Genomic DNA, 19,038 nt, shown 5'->3' with positions numbered 1-19,038 from the left:
TGTGCATGAGGGGAGCGTACGAGCTGAGCAGCAGGAGAATAGACCAGGATCAGTTACCATGGGTACACGAGGGGGGCGTACGAGCTGAGCAGCGGGAGAATAGACCAGGATCAGTTACCATGGGTACATGAGGGGGGTGTACGAGCTGAGCAGCGGGAGAATAGACCAGGATCAGCGGCCAAGTGTGCATGAGGGGAGCGTACGAGCTGAGCAGCAGGAGAATAGACCAGGATCAGTTACCATGGGTACACGAGGGGGGTGTACGAGCTGAGCAGCGGGAGAATAGACCAGGATCAGCGGCATAGTGTACATGAGGGGAGCGTACGAGCTGAGCAGCAGGAGAATAGACCAGGATCAGTTACCATGGGTACATGAGGGGAGGGGAGCGTACAAGCTGAGCAGCGGGAGAATAGACCAGGATCAGCAGCCAAGGGTACATGAGGGGAGCGTACGAGCTGAGCAGTGGGAGAATAGACCAGGATCAGCGGCCAAGGGAGCAAAGACCTAGAGACCGGTCCATGAGGGGAGCGTACGGGCTGAGCAGCGGGAGAATAGACCAGGATCAGCGGCCAAGTGTACATGTGGGGGGCGTACGAGCTGAGCAGCAGGAGAATAGACCAGGATCAGTTACCATGGGTACTTGAGGGGGGCGTACGAGCTGAGCAGTGGGAGAATAGAGCAGGATCAGTGGCCAAGGGAGCAAAGACCTAGAGACAGGTCCATGAGTGGGACGGATGGGCTGAGCAGTAGCAGGATGGACCAGCATCAGCGGTCAAGGGCCTGAGGGGACCGGACAAGCCGAGCAGCGGCAGGATAGACCAGCAACGGAGGTCCAGAGAGCAAAGGGCTAAAGACCTCTCCTTGAGGGGAACGGACAAGCCGATCAGCGGCAGGATAGACCAGCATCGGAGGTCAAGGGTCCATGAGGGGAACGGACAAGCTGAGCAGCAGCAGGATAGACCAGCATCGGAGGTCAAGGGTCCATGAGGGGAACGGACAAGCTGAGCAGCAGCAGGATAGACCAGCAACGGAGGTCCAGAGAGCAAAGGGCTAAAGACCTCTCCTTGAGGGGAACGGACAAGCCGATCAGCGGCAGGATAGACCAGCATCGGAGGTCAAGGGTCCATGAGGGGAACGGACAAGCTAAGCAGCGGCAGGATGGACCAGCATCACCGGTCCTAGAGACAGGTCCATGAGGGGAGCGGACAAGCCGAGTAGCTGCAGAACTGGCCCAATTATAACCAGAAGGAAAGACATTTAGGGCCCGGATTGAGTAGACGCAAAAGTGAAGAGCACCAGCGGGGCCATATAGACACAGAAAAGGCCCAAGGGCCAGTCACTAGAGGACAGGGGCGACCAAACCACTTGGAGCCGGAATCCAAGCGGCTGGCATGAGAAGTCACCCTTCAGACCCGCCATCCTACAGTGATATAGGAGGTGAGCTCTCGTCCCTCGTGCTGCTCACTCAGGTCTCGGTGTTCAGTCTTCTTCGACCTTGAGGGGAAGGAGATTCGAGGAAAGGCTGATTTGAGCACCCACACGGTCAATGCTCCACAGTGCCTGCCCTTGGAATAAACGCTTGACGTAAAGTGGGCTCAGGATTCCCCCACTCCTAGTCTAGACTCCAAGTAAGGGCTGCGAGTTTTCAGCCGGACGACATCAACATTACGCTTCTTGTCCTCAGCAGAAAACTACATATTTTGGTGTCTGGTGGTACAAATTTTCACCTCATAAATTAAATTCTATAAAAACTTTTATTGAAGAACGTTTTAAATCAGAGCACAATTTATATATAACAAGCATTGGCATTGCCAATAGGTCTCGCTTGCGGGACCTTATAAGTATTTAGTTTTGCAGCACAATATCCTTGTTGCATAATCGGATATTGTGCTGCAAAACTAAATACTTATAAGGTCCCACAAGCGAGACCTATTGGCAATGCCAATGCTTGTTATCTTTTCGAGGGTGATCGACTACTTTTGGGTTGGATAACAGCACTTATTATTTGAACACCTAGACACACACCACAGTGCGGTGTGCTGTAGAAATGCTATTCAACATTTTCAAACCGGATATGCTGCTATCTCTTATCTGCTAGCAACCAATGTGTTTCTCCCCTTTGTTGCTTTTGCGTGGTGGAGACAGAAAACAATCTCGCCATTTGCCGAAAGTACTGCATGCAGTGCTCCCAAACACTTCCCTTCCCCGAGTGTTCTAAGATTAGAGTTGAATAGTAAGTCCTCCGCTACTTGAGTAGTTTGGTATATTTCCGTGCCTTTAGTCTGAGTTTCCGGGGAGACTTAGAAATACCGCTGCCGGGAGACTCAAAGGCGGGTGGGGGGAGTCAGTGGGGGTTGGAGTGAATTAGCAGTTACAACACCGACGAAGCTTGAACTTGAAGGCATTTGTGACCGAGCCAGTAGCCTTAGTAACAAGTGTGTTTATGTTTATACCTTTTGAATGCTGAGTCACAGTCGCCCTGCGTGTGTATGTATATTTCTGCCACTTGTCTGGTGCTAAATATAGAATGAGACCTTGTACTCAGGCAGAGACAGAGACTGTTTCCAAAGTGACTGCCTTGAGAGGACGAGCTCTGCGTTTCAGTATCTGCAAACTGACAGTTTTGCTGATTTCGGAAGAGCTGAAAACTTAGCTTGGGAAATGTCAGTTTCTAACCTTGTTTTACCTCTGTGATAATTTTTGTTAAGTAATCGGCGCAGAGACAACAAAGTAGCATAACAAGTATTCAACAACAAAAATGCAGAGCGGGAAACAAAGTACGGCCGGCCATGATTCAATTAGGGGAGGAGAAGCCAAATGCAGAGCGGGAAACTGAAAGTACGGCCGGCCTGCGGCCGGCCATGATTCAATTAGGGGAGGAGAAGCCGCAGAGCGCACGCTGGGCGAAGCCCTTTGATGTGCTGTGCGGCAAATGGAGGGAGGCTGATGCGCGTTCATGTTTGAACACGTGGTTCACGTGAACTTCATGAAAACCGCCAGCAAAAAGCTGGTGGTTTCATGAAGATTTTCGCCACTTGAATTCTCGCTCCGCTCGATGCGCATGCGCGCATCGATAGGTCGCGAGACCTAAAAAAGGTGAATATTGCCAAGAAGTGGGAAGTTTCCAAATAAGGAATTTGATGCCGCAGAGACCAGCACCCTGTTCAGGTATGTAATCAACCCTTTCCACAGGAAATGGATTCCAGCAGCGCCCCACTCGCAACTCACCCCTACTCTGAGGGTGAAGTAACTCATGCCAGTCGATTCTGATGGCCCTCTCCCTTTCAACCTTACAAAAATAAACAGTTCAGTTCTCTTCTCTTCCATTTGGGCTTTCATCCCCCCTTTGGCAAAAAATTGGAAGGACTGGTTTGGAGTGGCAGTCTTCAAACATACTTTTCAGGTATTGAAACTGTGTCTTCATTTCCCTTTTGTAGATCAGTGTATTGTGCGGTGCAGGAACAGCACGTAAGCAGAAGGACGTTTTTTGCAGTTTCTGTATTCAGTGAGCGGAAGCCATACCGGTGGTGGCAAGCACAACCTAGGGTGCATTGAGCTGCTGCGGCTTCCAACCACAGCTCGTGCACCACTCCACACTAGAACCACAGGAACGCTTACAGTAACACACCCGCACAACCATTGTGTAGATGAAATAAGGTTACAGCGAGTAACCGCGCTACAATAGGTGTGTGTGCCACCTTCCGCAGTATTGGGAAGTGCCTTGCATATTGACGGCTGGCACCATCGTTTAGCAGCCTGCCGTATGGATTGCTGGTTCTTAGTGAACGGTCCTTTGAGAGTCCTTCGTCAACTCGGACATACAGACATCTGGACTGGTTCACAGGCCGAACTGTCCAGGAAAAATGTAAGCTCAGCTCTTTGAAGCCCATCTTTTTGCAAAATCAATATGGTAACCTACTGAAAAATGTAACCGAAACCAAAAAAAAAGATTTTATTACGTAATGTCTTCTTTGTAGGTTTAGTGGTGTCGCTCTGTTCAGTAGGTTTTCTGTGGCTGAAAGCTACAGCAAAATAGAATGAATGGTGGTTTGGGATCAGCCCAAATAACTTTTCATTCTTTACAATCTCTGGGAGATTTGATATGAAGTATCTGAAGTGTCCACAGACTGACGAGGACGCACCTTTTCGCCTCGGGCGATGTTTTAACTGAAAATAATGCGTGTTTTGTTCTAAATTAGATGGTATCAGAGTTCTGGCCGGGACTGAAGTTGTCATACTGCAATGACAGATTTAATTCTGTCTAACATCATATGACTTGTATATTTGGTCAGAAAGTTGTTGAGGTATTAACCCCTTCCACGCTGATGACGAGCTCAGCTCGTCATGAGGTACACCTCGCGTACGCTCATGACGAGCTGAGCTTGTCATGAACCGCGGGATTTTGAAAATTGCAGCGCAGCGCGGAAATCTGCACCGCGTTGATGCAGTTAAGAGGCGGGTTGCACAACGATATGCATTGCAGTGTTAGTGACCAGTTTTTTATTTGAGACAATTGACAGCTAAGCAGATTTTAGTAAGACAACTAGCAAGTAAGCCACTTTACCATAGACAAATTAAATAAATGACAAGCACCACAAATGCTTCTGGGAAACACTTTATGGTATTTAAGATCATTCTTGTAGATATTGAGTCCCTGTCTAATTTTGCGTCCTATTTTTTGGCTAAGGGTTTATGGCTGATTGTCCTTGAAGCAAGGTTTCACCTCTTAAATTGTAAATTCGAGTTTTATAATGGTTGCCATCCTCTTTCACCATGAAATTCAAAACCATAAAAAAAACTCAATGCTTGCATTCAGATAACCCTGTTGTGTTAACTCTTCTATTACTGCTTTGTGTTACTGTATTGTATGTGATATTTGTGTAGTGTGCTGCCACTTTTGTGCCCGTAGGCCTTCTGTTTTGACACTCTGTGCAGCTTACTTGCATGGTTGATACAGAGCCTGCTTCTTGTGTGGCCAAGCAGGGTGCATTAAGTGGGGCACGTGCGGATTCTCAGTGGCACTTCTATCTGAAAGACGATTAGTTATATATTCCTTACCTTAGAATTACCCCCTGGCGTCAGACTGGATCCAGAGAATTTTTTCTCATCCGTACCCTTACGCGTCGGTAGGTAGCGTCGGTCGACTACGCGTCTGTTGTCGGCATCGTGATCGCCAGGATGACGTACTCTTGATTCATGCACCACCTGAAGGGTTCACACCAGGAACAGATTATCAGCTCAGTTTAAGAAAGCTCTGCCCCTTTGCAGTGGGGATTCTTTTGCTAGATTGTTCAGTCGCCTGTATTATCTAGAACAGGCCCAGGCCCTAGTTGTAGCTGTAATCCACCACTCCTTGCTAAAAGAGGTGTCACTGGCCTTTCCACATCGTTCCATAGGCCGCAGAATTTCCAGTTCCAAGCTATTTGCCTGGAGTACCATATTCCAAGGGGTGCACAATATGCATTGTATGGTAGTGTTTATACAGCACAGGGTACCCTTTTGTGGGGCGCTAAAGCACTTACGCTTTTTCATGTTATGCTGGATGACCACTGATGTCCTGTTGTGTTATGGGTCCCGTGGCGATGTGAGAGAGACACACACTAATTATAATTTTGATTGGCATTAAATCATATGGGCAGCCATACAGCATTCACCTAGCGGGGATAAATCAGAGAAGGCTCCGGCCCCTCAAGCTCCCAAAGTGAATGAACAGCACTGGGGTGACCCCTCGTCAAGTCATTGCTCAGACCGTAGGCAGACTGGTACCCTACACTAGCGCGGGTGAGAGACAAAGCACGTGGTAGGTTGGTGCCCACTCAGCTCTAGAGTGAATCAGCCTGTCATGTTAGCTTGCTGTCGTCACCCTTCCATATGAGCCTACTACTTTTCATAGAACCCAGAAACCTGTCATTTCTAGTTCTAGGAGGCGTTCAGTGGACATACTGATATGCTGCAATGTGTGCTTTTTGATAACCAAAAATATAATGGGTTTAGCCAGTTTAAAAAAATTATTATATGTGAGAGTCCGGCAGCTCCAGCAGCAAATGTTTAAAAAACCATAGCAAAATAAGATGGGTATTAACAAAATCAAAAGGCTTGGAGTCCGAACCAGAAGATTGGTTTTTTTTTTTTTTTGGATTAGCACTTGCAAAAAGCATTGACCACCAGAAGGTGGGGTGACATGATTGAATGGTGAGACCTATACCCCTTGCCAGTGCTTGTTTTATTTCTGCTGTCTATATACTTCGGGGTCTCTGTATCCCATCGGTCTTCTTTCCCCTCTTTGTAGCCGCATCAGCCCATGTTGAAAACTAGCTCAGTGCAGGAAGGTACGAGTCATTCCCTGATCTACATGATCTGGCCTCTCTTCTCCCTATAGTGATTTGTCACTTATTAAATTGATATGCTTCTGCCCTCCTTTACTAGTGCTAGAAAAACCCTGTTGCCTCTTTTCTCCTGTTCATGTTTATCCTGAATTGCCCGCTTCTTACCTCTACTGGACCTTTCATGCTTCTAAAACACCAGGCTCTATTTTCTTCTGTCAGTTATTTGCCCACTCTTAGCTTTCCTGTCCATCTTCTGCTGACCCGCCAGTCTATCGTGATCTGCTTTATGACTCAGTTCTAGCATCCAGCCATGTCTCTGGTTTCTTTGAATTGGTTACTTGCCCCTTCAAGTCTCTAGCAGTGATTTACTGGCTTACCTCCTTCTTAAATACCTTCGTTGGTTGAGTTGAGCAGTGCCCCTTGTAATCTCTCCCATGACACCTAGGGTCTACTGGCCTCCATTTGCACACACTTGTAAGTTTCACCTAGCCATGCATTTTTCATTTCTTCAACACATACATCAACTCAAAATTCATAGGCTGCAGAAAACAGGACTCAAAACCATAGGGCAGTAATTACCTCTGTTTCCACTTTTGTCAGCAAAACATGCAGTAACTCCGAGATTATTTTAATTGAAGGACGCGCTGAGACGTGAAAAAGAAACTCTCTGACTTCAGTGCAGGAAATACTATCCTGTGGCCCCTGGTCTCTTGTAGCGCTGCTCTCTTGTGTGCACTGTCTCAACCACCTACTCCTTTTAGAGCCTTGAAAATTATTATTTACTTTCTACTTCACTTCCTTAATTATGAAGCTTTTTTTAATTATCATATTGCCTATGTTAGTGCAGGGTTTGTTTAACTTGTAGTGGCTGGACAAAAGAGCTATAAAACTTTAATGAAAGGTCAGCGTTTGGTAGTACAGCATGAGCTGCTGGCAGGACACCTGATGCGGACGCTCGTGCCTTAAGTCAAGGTGGGCAGCAGTGCAGAGAGAGGTCTGTTGTGTAAGCATAGACAATCTAATGCCCTTGTATTCCCCCACTGCCACGGATAGGACCAGTAGTATGTGTTATTCTGTGCCTAAATGTAACATCTTTCAAGGGAGCTGTCCTGCTCATTTGACCCAGTTTGCAGTGCACATTATACCAATCAGAACCTTATGTTTATGCAGGATGTCTCCTTAAAACAAGTAAAGTCTTCTAGTGAGCTAAGCACTCTCGACTGAGACTCAGCTAACATCTGCAGGCAGGGGTTCAAAACACATCCTTTAGCCTTTTGACAAAAGTAAGACGTGCTACTTTCAGCTCTTGGACAACAGCCCGTCAGTGCAGTAGCAAGAGCCCTATAAAGCACATGTGTAGGTTAGAACATAGTCCTGCTTTGTCTCATCCTTCTGCCCAACCACAGGACCTTCAGCTTCACCTTTTTCTCGTTCGATATTGAGAGTACAACTTCTGGTCCTTCTGCTTGTGGTGGTGGCTGCAGGTGGCCGTCGTACAGCTTCTGGTCCTTCTGCTTGTGGTGCGGGCTGCAGGTGGTTGTCGTACAGCTTCTGGTCCTTCTGCTGGTGGTGTTGGCTGCAGGTGGTCATCGTACAGCTTCTGGTCCTTCTGCTTGTGGTGTTAGCTGCAGGTGGTCGTCGTACCGCTTCTGGTCCTTCTGCTTGTGGTGTTGGCTGCAGGTGGTCGTCGTACAGCTTATGGTCCTTCTGCTTGTGGTGTTGGCTGCAGGTGGTCGTAGTACAGCTTCTGGTCCTTCTGCTTGTGGTGTTGGATGCAGTTGGTCGTCGTCCAGCTTCTGGTTCTTCTGCTGGTGGTGTTGGCTGCAGTTGGTCGTCGTACAGCTTCTGGCCCTACTGGTCGCGGTGTTTGCTACAGGTGGCCGTCGTCCAGCTTCTGGTCCTTCTGCTTGTGGTGTTGGCTGCAGGTGGTCGTCGTACAGCTTTTGGCCCTACTGGTCGCGGTGTTGGCTACAGGTGGCAGTCGTCCAGCTTCTGGTCCTTCTGCTTGTGGTGTTGGCTGCAGGTGGCCGTCGTCCATCTTCTGGTCCTTCTGCTTGTGGTGTTGGCTGCAGGTGGTCGTCGTACAGCTTCTGGTCCTTCTGCTTGTGGTGTTGGCTGCAGGTGGTCGTCGTACAGCTTCTGGTCCTTCTGCTTGTGGTGTTGGCTGCAGGTGGTTGTCGTACAGCAGGGGTCTCCAAACCGGTCCTGGAGGGCCGGATCCATGCCAGATTTTTAAAATAACTACATGTATCTCAATGGGGATATCCAAAAAATCTGGCATGGGTCCGGCCCTCCAGGACCGGTTTGGAGACCCCTGTCGTACAGCTTCTGGTCCTTCTGCTTTGTGCTGTTGGCTGCAGGAGGTCGTAGTACAGCTTCTGGTCCTTTTGCTTGTGGTGTTGGCTGCAGGTTATCTTCGTACAGCTTCTGGTCCTTCTGCTTGTGGTGTTGGCGGCTGGTGGTCCTCGTACAGCTTCTGGTCCTTCTGCTTGTGGTGTTGGCTGCAGGTGGTCGTCGTACAGCTTCTGGTCCTTCTGCTTGTGGTGTTGGCTGCAGGTGGTCGTCGTCCAGCTTCTGGTCCTTCTGGTTGTGGTGTTGGCTACAGGTGGCCTTCGTCCAGCTTCTGGTCTTTTTGCTTGTGGTGTTGGCTGCAGATTATCTTCGTACAGCTTCTGGTCCTTCTGCTTGTGGTGTTGGCTGCAGGTGGTCGTCGTCCAGCTTCTGGTCCTTCTGCTGGTGGTGTTGGCTGTAGGTGGTCGTCGTCCAGCTTCTGGTGCTTCTGCTTGTGGTGTTGGCTACAGGTGGCCGTCGTCCAGCTTCTGGTCCTTCTGCTTGTGGTGTTGGCTGCAGGTGGTCGTCGTACAGCTTCTGGCCCTACTAGTCATGGTGTTGGCTGCAGGTGGTCGTCGAACAGCTTCTGATCCTTCTGCTTGTGGTGTTGGCTGCAGGTGGTCGTCGAACAGCTACTGTACCTTCTGCTTGTGGTGTTGGCTGCAGGTGGTCGTCGTACAGCTTCTGATCCTTCTGCTTGTGGTGTTGCGGCAGGTGGTCGTCATACAGCTTCTGATCCTTCTGCTTGTGGTGTTGCGGTAGGTGGTCGTCGTACCTCACAAGATCTCAATTGCTTTGCTGTGTTGATGTATGTTGGTGATAACCGTGGATTGGAAGTTTGGTGGACAATCCTTTCCTGATGCTGAAAGTGTAATCCTCTTATCTTGAGCATCCAAGTACTGATGGTAAATCACGTTCATTTGCTTGCCTTCTAGCAAATCGCTTTGTAATTAACTGCATACATAACTGCATAATGTCCCTATAAAATGTACTTCTTGGCATTGATTATTTTGTTTCAAGTATTTTTTCCATGATTCCTAGTTTAATTTATATTTCTTTGTTCTTTCCTTTCTTTAGTATCGTTTGCTCCAATAAGCTTTGCAATCAGGGCCAAAGAGAACGATATGCTTCCACTAGAGAAGAACCGCGTCAAGCTGTATGATGACAGCGAAGACGAAGAGGAGGGCCAAGAAGAGCAGAATGGGACCAGCGGTTCATCAAACAGCCACCCTGTTGCTGCTGCAGTGCCTGTAGTCGTGGAAGAAAAAAAACCACAGTTGACTCCAGAGGAGATCGAAGCCAAGCAAGGTAAAGAACTTCAAGCAAAACATGACAGCTAGTCACCAAACCGTGCAATTTGTTTCATGCCAGAAGGGCTGATTCCACAGTCTGCTCGTTCACATCTCTCGCGGTGTGCTCTAAGCAGCTATTTATTTTATCCTGTGTAGCCTTTTATACTTTATGGCCCTTCATAGTCTTAAAAGGGTTACCTTAAAAACAACTGTCTACAAATTTCTGTAGTCCGGGGTATTGACTTGTGGGGAACCCAAAGTGAACTTCTCCTTAGGTTTTGTGACATTTCTTCCATGGTACTTGTTAGATATTTACAAATGTTGTACAGCACTCGACTAGCTTTGGCTAGACACATGCAGTACAAAAACCACATCCAGCCATACGTTTTCAGAAGTTGCAATAGTATTCTTTAACTATTTAATTTTTTTTGTGCAAAATACAAAAAATCGTATCCGCAGTGCCATCTTTGGGCTGTCACTTGTTTTATTATACTTTTCTTCAGGATACACTTCCTGTGCATGCCCCCGTTTGTTTGTACTATTTTCTGATTGAAAAGGAGTTTCATTAGATAGCTGCTTTCTGATTGCATCTCATTAAAACATTGTTCGATAAGTTCAACTTATTTTCTATTCGGTCTTAAAGCTGCATTTCTGACGTTGTGTTTCTTGGAGTTGTTGAGGTCCATCCATAGCCGAGCTTCAGCCGAGGCTGTGGGCTTGTAAGTATTCCAGACTCTAGCAGGATAGTATCTACTTCATTTTACTTTGCAAGCGCTTATCAACCATAAATCAAATGGATCAGTTTCTTACTGCCGTTTGCCGCCACTTGTGCCTTACCTGCAACGGGGGGACCGGACCACAAGTCCCAGCCTGTAACGCGACTGTTATGCCACGAACGCCACCACTCTCTACGGCTCCCGCAGCGCAGGAGCCGTTTCTTACTGCCGTTTACCGCCACTTGTGCCTTACCTGCAATAGGTGGACCCAACCACAAGTCCCAGCCCACAACGCTTCCGTTACGCCACCAGGAGGCGCTTAAGTAATCTCCAGGCCCCCTGCAGGGCGGGAGCCGTTTCTTACTGCCGTTTGCCGCCACTTGTGCCGTATTTATTTATTTATTTATTTTGAAAGTTTTATATAGCGCGAACAAGATCTTTGCAGATATCAGAGCGCTTTACAAAGCCGGGAATACCAACAAGCGAGTGAATTTAAACATAATAAGTGGGAGGGGTAGGTACATGAGGGAGCAAATTAGTACAGCAAATCAATAATAAAAATATAACAGTTAAAAGTGTGCATAGCTGGTCAGTAGCGTCAATAATACAGGTGAAATACATAGTCATAGAGTTGTACCTGCAACGAGAGGACCTGACCACATGTCCCAGCCAGCAAACGCCACCACGACGTGCCAGGAGTAGCTGAAGTAATCTCCCAGGCTCCCACAGCACAGGAGCAGTTTCTTACTACTGTTTACCGCCACTTTTGCCTTACCTGCAATAGATGGACCCAACCACAAGTCCCAGCCCACAACGCTTCCGATACGCCACCATGACGCACCAGGAGGCGCTTAAGTAATCTCCAGGTCCCCTGCAGCGCGGGAGCCGTTTCTTACTGCCGGTTGCCGCCACTTGTGCCTTACCTGCAACAGGGAGACCGGACCACATGTCCCAGCCCGCAAACGCCACAAACGCCACCAACTCCACCATGACGTGTCAGGAGGAGCTGAAGTAATCTCCCAGGCTCCCACAACACAGGAGCAGTTTCTTACTACTGATTGCCGCCACTTGTGCCTTACCTGCAAAAGGGGGACCGGACCACAAGTCCCAGCCTGCAATGCGGCCGTCGCGCCGCCATCACCACCACGACGCGCCAGGAGGCGCTTAAGTAATCTCCAGGGCTCCCGCAGCGTGGGACGCGCGTGGACGTGGACGTGGCTGCTGTAGGGCAAAGCCTGGTCCCGTCTGCGCCCGTTAAAGCCCAGAGGAGGCTGGGCTACCTTTCTGAGGTTGGACAAGGAGAATTCTGGACTTGACTCACCAAACCATCGTGGGACCAAAGGTTAGTGCTTTATTACCCGCCCCGGCAAAGGTCTTACAGAAGCTAGTCCATTGGTCGGTTTTATTGAGGCTAGGGGCCTTCTCCTGACTCCCAATCTGGGTTTCGCTTCGGATATAGTATGGATCCAGCCCTAATTGAAATGGCGGAGTCGATACGCTGGGCTTTAGATGGAGGTTGCAAGTCGTGTTCGTGCTATTAGACTTGTCTGCAGCATTTGACACCGTCTTCCATCCTATTCTCCTGAACCACCTAAAGTCCATAGAAGTCCAGGGTACCGTATTGACGTGGCTAACTTCTTTCCTCTCTGGCCGCAAACAACCGGTCCGGACCCACCCGTATATGTCTCCTGTCAAACCACTCAAATGGGGTGTACCGCAGGGCTCGGCTCTGAGCCCGTTTCTTTTTAATGTATACTTAACCCCGCTGGCCGAAATGATCTCGAAAACTGTGATCAAAATTACATCATACGCTGATGACACCCAGCTACTGTTCACCTTTAATGATGTATCTGCTGCCACCTTTGATCCCCTTAAAGTATGTTTCCGGAATATTGAGGCCTGGATGGACCTCAATTTCTTGAAACTCAATCTAGCGAAGACCGAAATCTTAATTTTTAACCAACCATCTCCTCTCGCCTTTAATTTGTGGTGGCCTGAGGAACTGGGCATGGCCCCTCTTTCCAAGGATTAGGTTAAGAATCAGGGCGTCATATGGAACAATCATCTATCCCTTGCCGTTCAGGTCCAAACAGTCTTGGCCGCCTGCTTTGGCAAAATCAAAACTATAAAAAAATGTATTAACTATTTTCCTAGCGCTACTTTAAAAACTGTGGTCCATGCGTTGGTTACTACACATCTAGACAATGCGAATGGACTATATCCGGTTCTTTCTTTGAGCCTCCTACGTAGACTTCAGACGGTTCAAAACGCTGCAGCCCGCTTACTCTGTGGCGTCTCGCTTAGACAACACATATCTCCCTTCTTGAGACAACTGCACTGGCTCCCCATTGCCAAACGGATCAAGTTTAAGGCTCTGACATTGGCCTATCGGGCAGGCCAAGGTCTAGGACCGGCTTACCTTAGGAGGAGACTTTGTCCTTATAGTCCTTGCAGATCCCTGCGCTCCAATTCTAAACATCTGCCTGTCACCCCAGATCTAAGAAAAACTAGATCAGGGGGCAAGTCATTTGAGGTGGGTGCCACTCAATGTTGGAACAAACTTCCTCTTCACCTGTGCCTGATTCAGTCAGAACTTGAGTTCCGTAAATCTCTCAAGACCTGGCTATTCAGCGTCTAGGACTAGTCAGTGATCTTGCTTTGCTATCTGTCTGCTGTAGCACCGGGACTTCCCATTGGGGTAGCTGTGCGCTTAATAAATGCCTTAGTGTTGATTATTATTAATTCTTTGATTTTATATATTGCCTTTGTGAACACATAGATTCTAGGCCGGCCACGGAGGAATAAGAATAGCTATCTCATTCTTGAGCACACTAATTCCTCTCTGCTTGTACTGGTCAGTCACATTTATCTGGAGCCAGCGACAGGGCAGAACGCAGTTAAAAGTCGCGTAGGAGATTTTATTTACCCAAACGTGTTATCCCCAAAAATGGGGAAGCAAACCTTCGCTGGGAAAAAGCGAATGCCACCCCCGCAACCTGTAACAACTTTTCTACCAACCTCGATTGACAGGATACTCAAGAGGGCCATAGGTGTAGTGGCTAGTGAAATTGAACTAAATGAAAGGTGTTTATCACTAACCCCGGCTTTACCCTTTATCAATCATGATGCATCATTATCTACACCAGCTTTGCCTCTGATTCTCCAATGCCCCAGCCAAGGACTCGTGCAATGTTATGTGAAACATCTAGCACTGACTTGCATCCGGAGGGTGTTCATCATGGCCCCGCTAGAAAAGGGAAATCCAAATCGGCTGTAAGCTTGGGGACTAAACGCAAGAAGCGTGTTACAGAGCCTTCAGTAAATGGTGACTCTGGAGAGGGTGGGACAGGGGACTCTTCACAAGTAGGCATGGAGCAGCCGGCTTGGGTGATCAGTCTTTTGGCTCTACAGGTCCAAGTAAGGGTAATTGTTAAAGATTAACTTAACACTCTGATGGAACGGATGGATAAGCTTTCTACCTTGGTTGAGGTCCGGGATAGGCAAGGCAGGGGCGATTTTAAAGGCGTTTGAGTCTGTAAATCATCTGGTATTGCAGGCTGTTCCTCCCTATACTAGGTTGAATTCCATAGCTGCAAATAACACAATCCCAAACCAGACTAATCAGGAGGAGGCAAATAAATGTATGAATATCGCAGCTCGGCCCAGAATTAATGTTAGTACACACTGTCAGGGGCCTAGTCATGGGGTGGAGGCTGGTAACAAGCGCAGGGCTCACATAGCAAGGCCACCAGTAATTGATTACTTACCTCAGCAGGAGACTAGTCATAGGACTGGTAAGGGGTCTACTACACGAACAAAAGTCAATGAAGAGAGGCTAGCTCTGCCATGCGTTAATCTCCCCCTGGCCTCAACACCATGTGTTGTTATTCTAACAGGAGTACCTGGGTTGAATAAGGGTTCTAGGGAATCACATTACAAACTGAAAAATGTGTATATTTTGGCTGGCCAAGCAGCTGCAATTTTGTTACAAAGATGCAGGTGAAATCCTTATGACACGCAGGGTGGGTTGGGTGGTGCAGGAGGCCGAAAGATGTCCCTGGGGATTGCGTTGTGGTTAATTTCAGAAACCCAGTTGTTGTACAAGCTTTCCTCGACTGAAACTATCAATGGCAGGATGGGAGCATAAGGTCTTTTCCATTGGGTTATTTTTCCCACGCAGGGCTTGATCGACGCAACAGAAAGTTGGGGTGGACATGAGGTGGGGGCGTGGAATCAGAACTAGTAATATTGTATTTGGGCCAGGTCAACCCAGACCATTATTTTTCAATCTATTGTTATCAAACCGATTTGGGTGTCTAGAGTCCGTAGATTGACTGACCTCATAGGGCCCACAAATGAGAGATTCGACCTTCAGGAGGAGCCTTCGGGGGGGAGCCACACTCAACAGGGGGAATTTGCACAGCGGTTTGGGCATCCAAGTGGAAAGGGGAACAGGCAAAGGTGTGTGTTGTTGGAGAGAGAGGAGCTGAAAGCAGCGGAGGGTATGGAGCTCTTATCAACCAACTCTTGCCTGATCCATCCCAAGAGTGTATACAAGCATTTAATTGCCAATCGTGGGTGATTTCAAAACCCCCATCCCCCATATCTGACCACTCTGCTGCTAGTAATGGCTTAAGGGCTATGGGGGTGGAGACGACCAGCCCATTCCAACAAGATCATGGTACATCTACGACTGGTGACCAGTCTCAAATCCCAGTTAACTGTGCAGACCCATCCAGGCTGCAGGTACTTTCTTGGAACTTTGCAGGTCTCACTACCAAATTGGATAACCTGGAGTGGGGGGCATTCATAGAACAATACAAGAGCTGCATGTTCCAGGAAACCTGGGCTAGGGTGGACACGCGTAGATTCTGCTATGCGTCGTATGGTATAGCAGCCATTTCTGAGGGTAGGGAAGGCCCTCACGGGGACTCTGCACCTGGGTCGGTGTGCATTTGGGATGTGTAGTGAAACAGACAGCTTAACGTGACATTCTTTATATTTTTCTGACCTTTCTTATAAAGGTCAGAATTGTCCTGATAAATGTATTCCCGGGCCGGTTGGCTATAGCCTAGAGTCACCATCTCTTGAGCAACTGAACGCCTTTCTGCTCCCCATTCCTGCCAATTATTGGGTGATCCTAGGTGGTGATTATAATTACCAGTGCAAGCCCCTGAATTGCTGGACTGCAGGGAACCTCAGTGATGAGGACCTACATTGAGCCATTAAAGAGCCCAACATCCCACCAACTCGGGCATGGACTCCACTGGTGCTGCAGATGAACACACTCGCATTGAATCATTCATTACGAGCGTGTAATGGTTGCACAAAATCTGACACACCGGGGAATTACACCTTTAATAGACCGTGACATGCCTATTTATAGACCACATTTTGTTAGATACAAAATCTTGGCATAGGGTGCTAGATATTAAGATCGTGCCCCGTTATCTTAGCGACCATAATGCTCTTATTATAGACGTGACCTCGCCCTGTGCTAAGAGTGTATCTGAAACGCATCCACCTCTCGACTGCAGTCTAACACTGACCAATGGCAGGAGGAGAGTTCGATGGGGGAATTCAGACAATCCCAAGAAAATCTGGCCTCTCTATACCAAACCATCATCCCATTCCTCATGGCCGTGAATCAACTACCTTTGACCAAAGGCATCCCTACTTCTCTTTCTAAAATCTTTGATAATTACCAGGATCCAGTATCTACTATGGTTAATATGTTCTACCCTAACAAAAGAATAAAGGGGAACAGAAGACCACAACATGCCTGTTATAGTGATAGCTGCCGTAGAGCCAAGTTAGCTCTCATTGTTGCCATAAAACTTAAGGATAGGCTGTTAATAAGAGAAAAAAGGGCAGCTTCAATAAGGCAAAAAGAAGATTGGAATGTCATAAATTAGACACCCTGAGATGCGCCCTAAGTATCCATGATATGAGTTACTTTTGAAATGTAGTAAATTCAGGCTCCTAAGATGGAAAATTGGGAATAGAACACAATATAGGGGCTAATGTTTGGAAGGCTCACTTAGAATCCTTATATCTAAGTGTATGGGCCAGCTGGTAATAAGCTTCTGCCCCCGAGCCAATTTGTTTTGATGCCCGTATAATATCTCTTAAGGAGATAACTGATGCATTGAGCAGGGTAGCGTCTTCCAAGGCTCCAGGGATAGATGATATTTCCGGGGATCTCTTCCGTAGTGAATCTACTATTTGGGTCCCCTACCTGTGGTCTTTGTTCAATGCTATCCTGCAAGGAATGTTGGTTCCCGCTACCTGGGCGGGGGCTGAAATTATACCAATTTATAAAAAGGGATCTCTACTCCTTCCCATTAATTATCGACCTATCAGCCTTATTGACATAAGCCAAAAAATATTTGCCCGCATACTGCTGGGACAATTTCAGAGCTGGATGGAGGAGCACAATGTCCTCATCCCTTCCAAGCCGGGTTTAGAGTGAAGAAGTCTACAATAGACCACATTTTTAGGTTACAACTGCTACATTGGAAATCAGTGTGCATAGAGGGTGGCAGTCTCTATTTAATATTTGTGGACCTAAAATCTGCATTCGACCTGGTAGCGAGGGATACATTGTGGGCCATTTTATTGGATATGGGGGTTCCAGCATATCTTTGCCATCAACTGAAACGATAACATGAGGGCAATTTTCCACAAATCAGGTATGGAAAAAATGGTGAAGTTACCATCGCCATACCTGTAGAAAGAGACGTACGTCAAGGCTGCGTTCTGGCCGTACCCTTTTTTGCCTTTTTATTAACGGTTTAGTTGAGTCATTGATTGCAGGGAAGATTATTGATTCCCCTAAGCTGGCCACCCGTAAAATACCTGTTGTGATGTTCGCTGACAATACCCTCCTGCTCTCAAAATCACCTATGGGAATTCAGATGCCCTAGACATTCTTCACGAATTCTGTAAAAACGGGGTGCTGGAGATCAACCTACAGAAAACTAAATACATGATCTTTAATGCAAGTAATAGTAACTGGTCAAACTCTCGCCTAGATGGGAGACCCCTGGATAGAGTGTTTGTTTTTGAATACATTGGTAACATGCTCACTGATAAAATGAACTGGGGGGCACAAACTAAAAAAAAAAGGAAGTTTAAAGCTGGTGCTGACAACGGGGGATGGAGAAAGCTATGTAGGAGCTGCACCCATTCATTTGTTTGCCCGGTGGTGGAAATTTATAAACCCCAGGCCAGAGGTGCCGCCCTGTACGGAGCTGAAATTTGGGGTCACTGTCCATGTGGATCCATATTGAGAATTGAGAACTCTTTTGTTAGACAATTAGTGGGTCTTTCCCCAAGCTCTCCGCTCACACCGCTTCGCATGGACCGTGGGATTAGACCAATTGCAGGCGAAGCTGCTCTTAGACCTGTTCTATTCTGTCGACGTATTTGGAGTACCCTGGAATTGGCTGCATACAGGGAAGAGCTGAGTGAAGTATTGAGCCAACCGGGTGCGTACAAACTACCATGGCTGGCCTTCATTAAGAATACTCTCGTGGCCATGGGTTGGGTAAACCTGTGAAACAATGCAGACGAAAGCTGCTCTATTACACCAAGGAAGGACCTGATAGAGAGCTATAGGGAGCATAAACTTGCCCAGATACAGGGGAGGTCCATGTCTGGTTCATTGACCATAGGGTTTTTAGAAATAAAAGCACAGTCAGACTAGAGCCTGCCCTAGATGACATCCAGCCAGTCCTTGCCAAGTAAGTTATATTTGCAGTTTAGGCCTGGGGTTCTCCCGTTGCGTGCTTTTAAAAATAAATGGGGGTGTTCATCGAACTTGGATTGTCCGGCCTGTAGCGTAGACTGAATATCATGTATTATTTTTCTGCCAAGGATACAATAAGGCGAGACATTGATGGCTTTTACAGCTATGTAGGAATGTGGGAACCAGCCACTGCACTGAGCTTTTTAGGATACTAAAATATGACACCCACATGCCCATCGTGTTTTCAATATCACTTTTATTTTATTCTCTATATGGTGTGCACGTCCGGCCATCCTAAAGATCTAGGTTCTGCCGGACTATTACTACATATCTTACAACCTGGCCCTCAGGTATTTTTTCCTACATGATTTAAAGTATTTTATGATTCTCAAAAGAGTATTTTTAATGACAATGTGTTGCACTTGCTGCTTTATCTTCCATTTGTATACATTCTCGAATGCTATCAGGTGAGGGCCGCTATGTTAGCATCATGAATCCCGGATTTCAAAAACTGTAAAGACCTTTATGCTGCTCATGTATTGCACATGCACTTTATTGGTTCCCAAATTTATAAGTTAATTCGAGGAGCTTTGAGGCTGGCATGAGGGATAGCCGAGCATTAT

General features: G+C 47.3%; 1 protein-coding gene across 5 annotated transcripts in view; it reads left to right on the top strand.

Annotated features, from left to right (window-relative positions):
• SFSWAP (splicing factor SWAP) overlaps nt 1-19,038 on the top strand; it is a 579,257-nt gene that overhangs the window by 286,385 nt on the left and 273,834 nt on the right. For all 5 annotated transcript variants that reach the window (XM_078667992.1, XM_078667991.1, XM_078667989.1 and 2 more), the window contains exon 12: nt 9,735-9,965. In XM_078667992.1, coding sequence (XP_078524118.1) covers nt 9,735-9,965 — 231 coding nt within the window. The remainder of the gene's footprint in view (nt 1-9,734; nt 9,966-19,038) is intronic.

The sequence above is a fragment of the Lissotriton helveticus genome, chromosome 11 (assembly GCF_964261635.1).
Source record: "Lissotriton helveticus chromosome 11, aLisHel1.1, whole genome shotgun sequence".
Classification (NCBI taxonomy): Eukaryota; Metazoa; Chordata; class Amphibia; order Caudata; family Salamandridae; genus Lissotriton; species Lissotriton helveticus.
The sequence above is the reverse complement of the archived record's forward strand: the minus strand, read 5'-3'. Positions and strand labels throughout refer to the sequence as shown.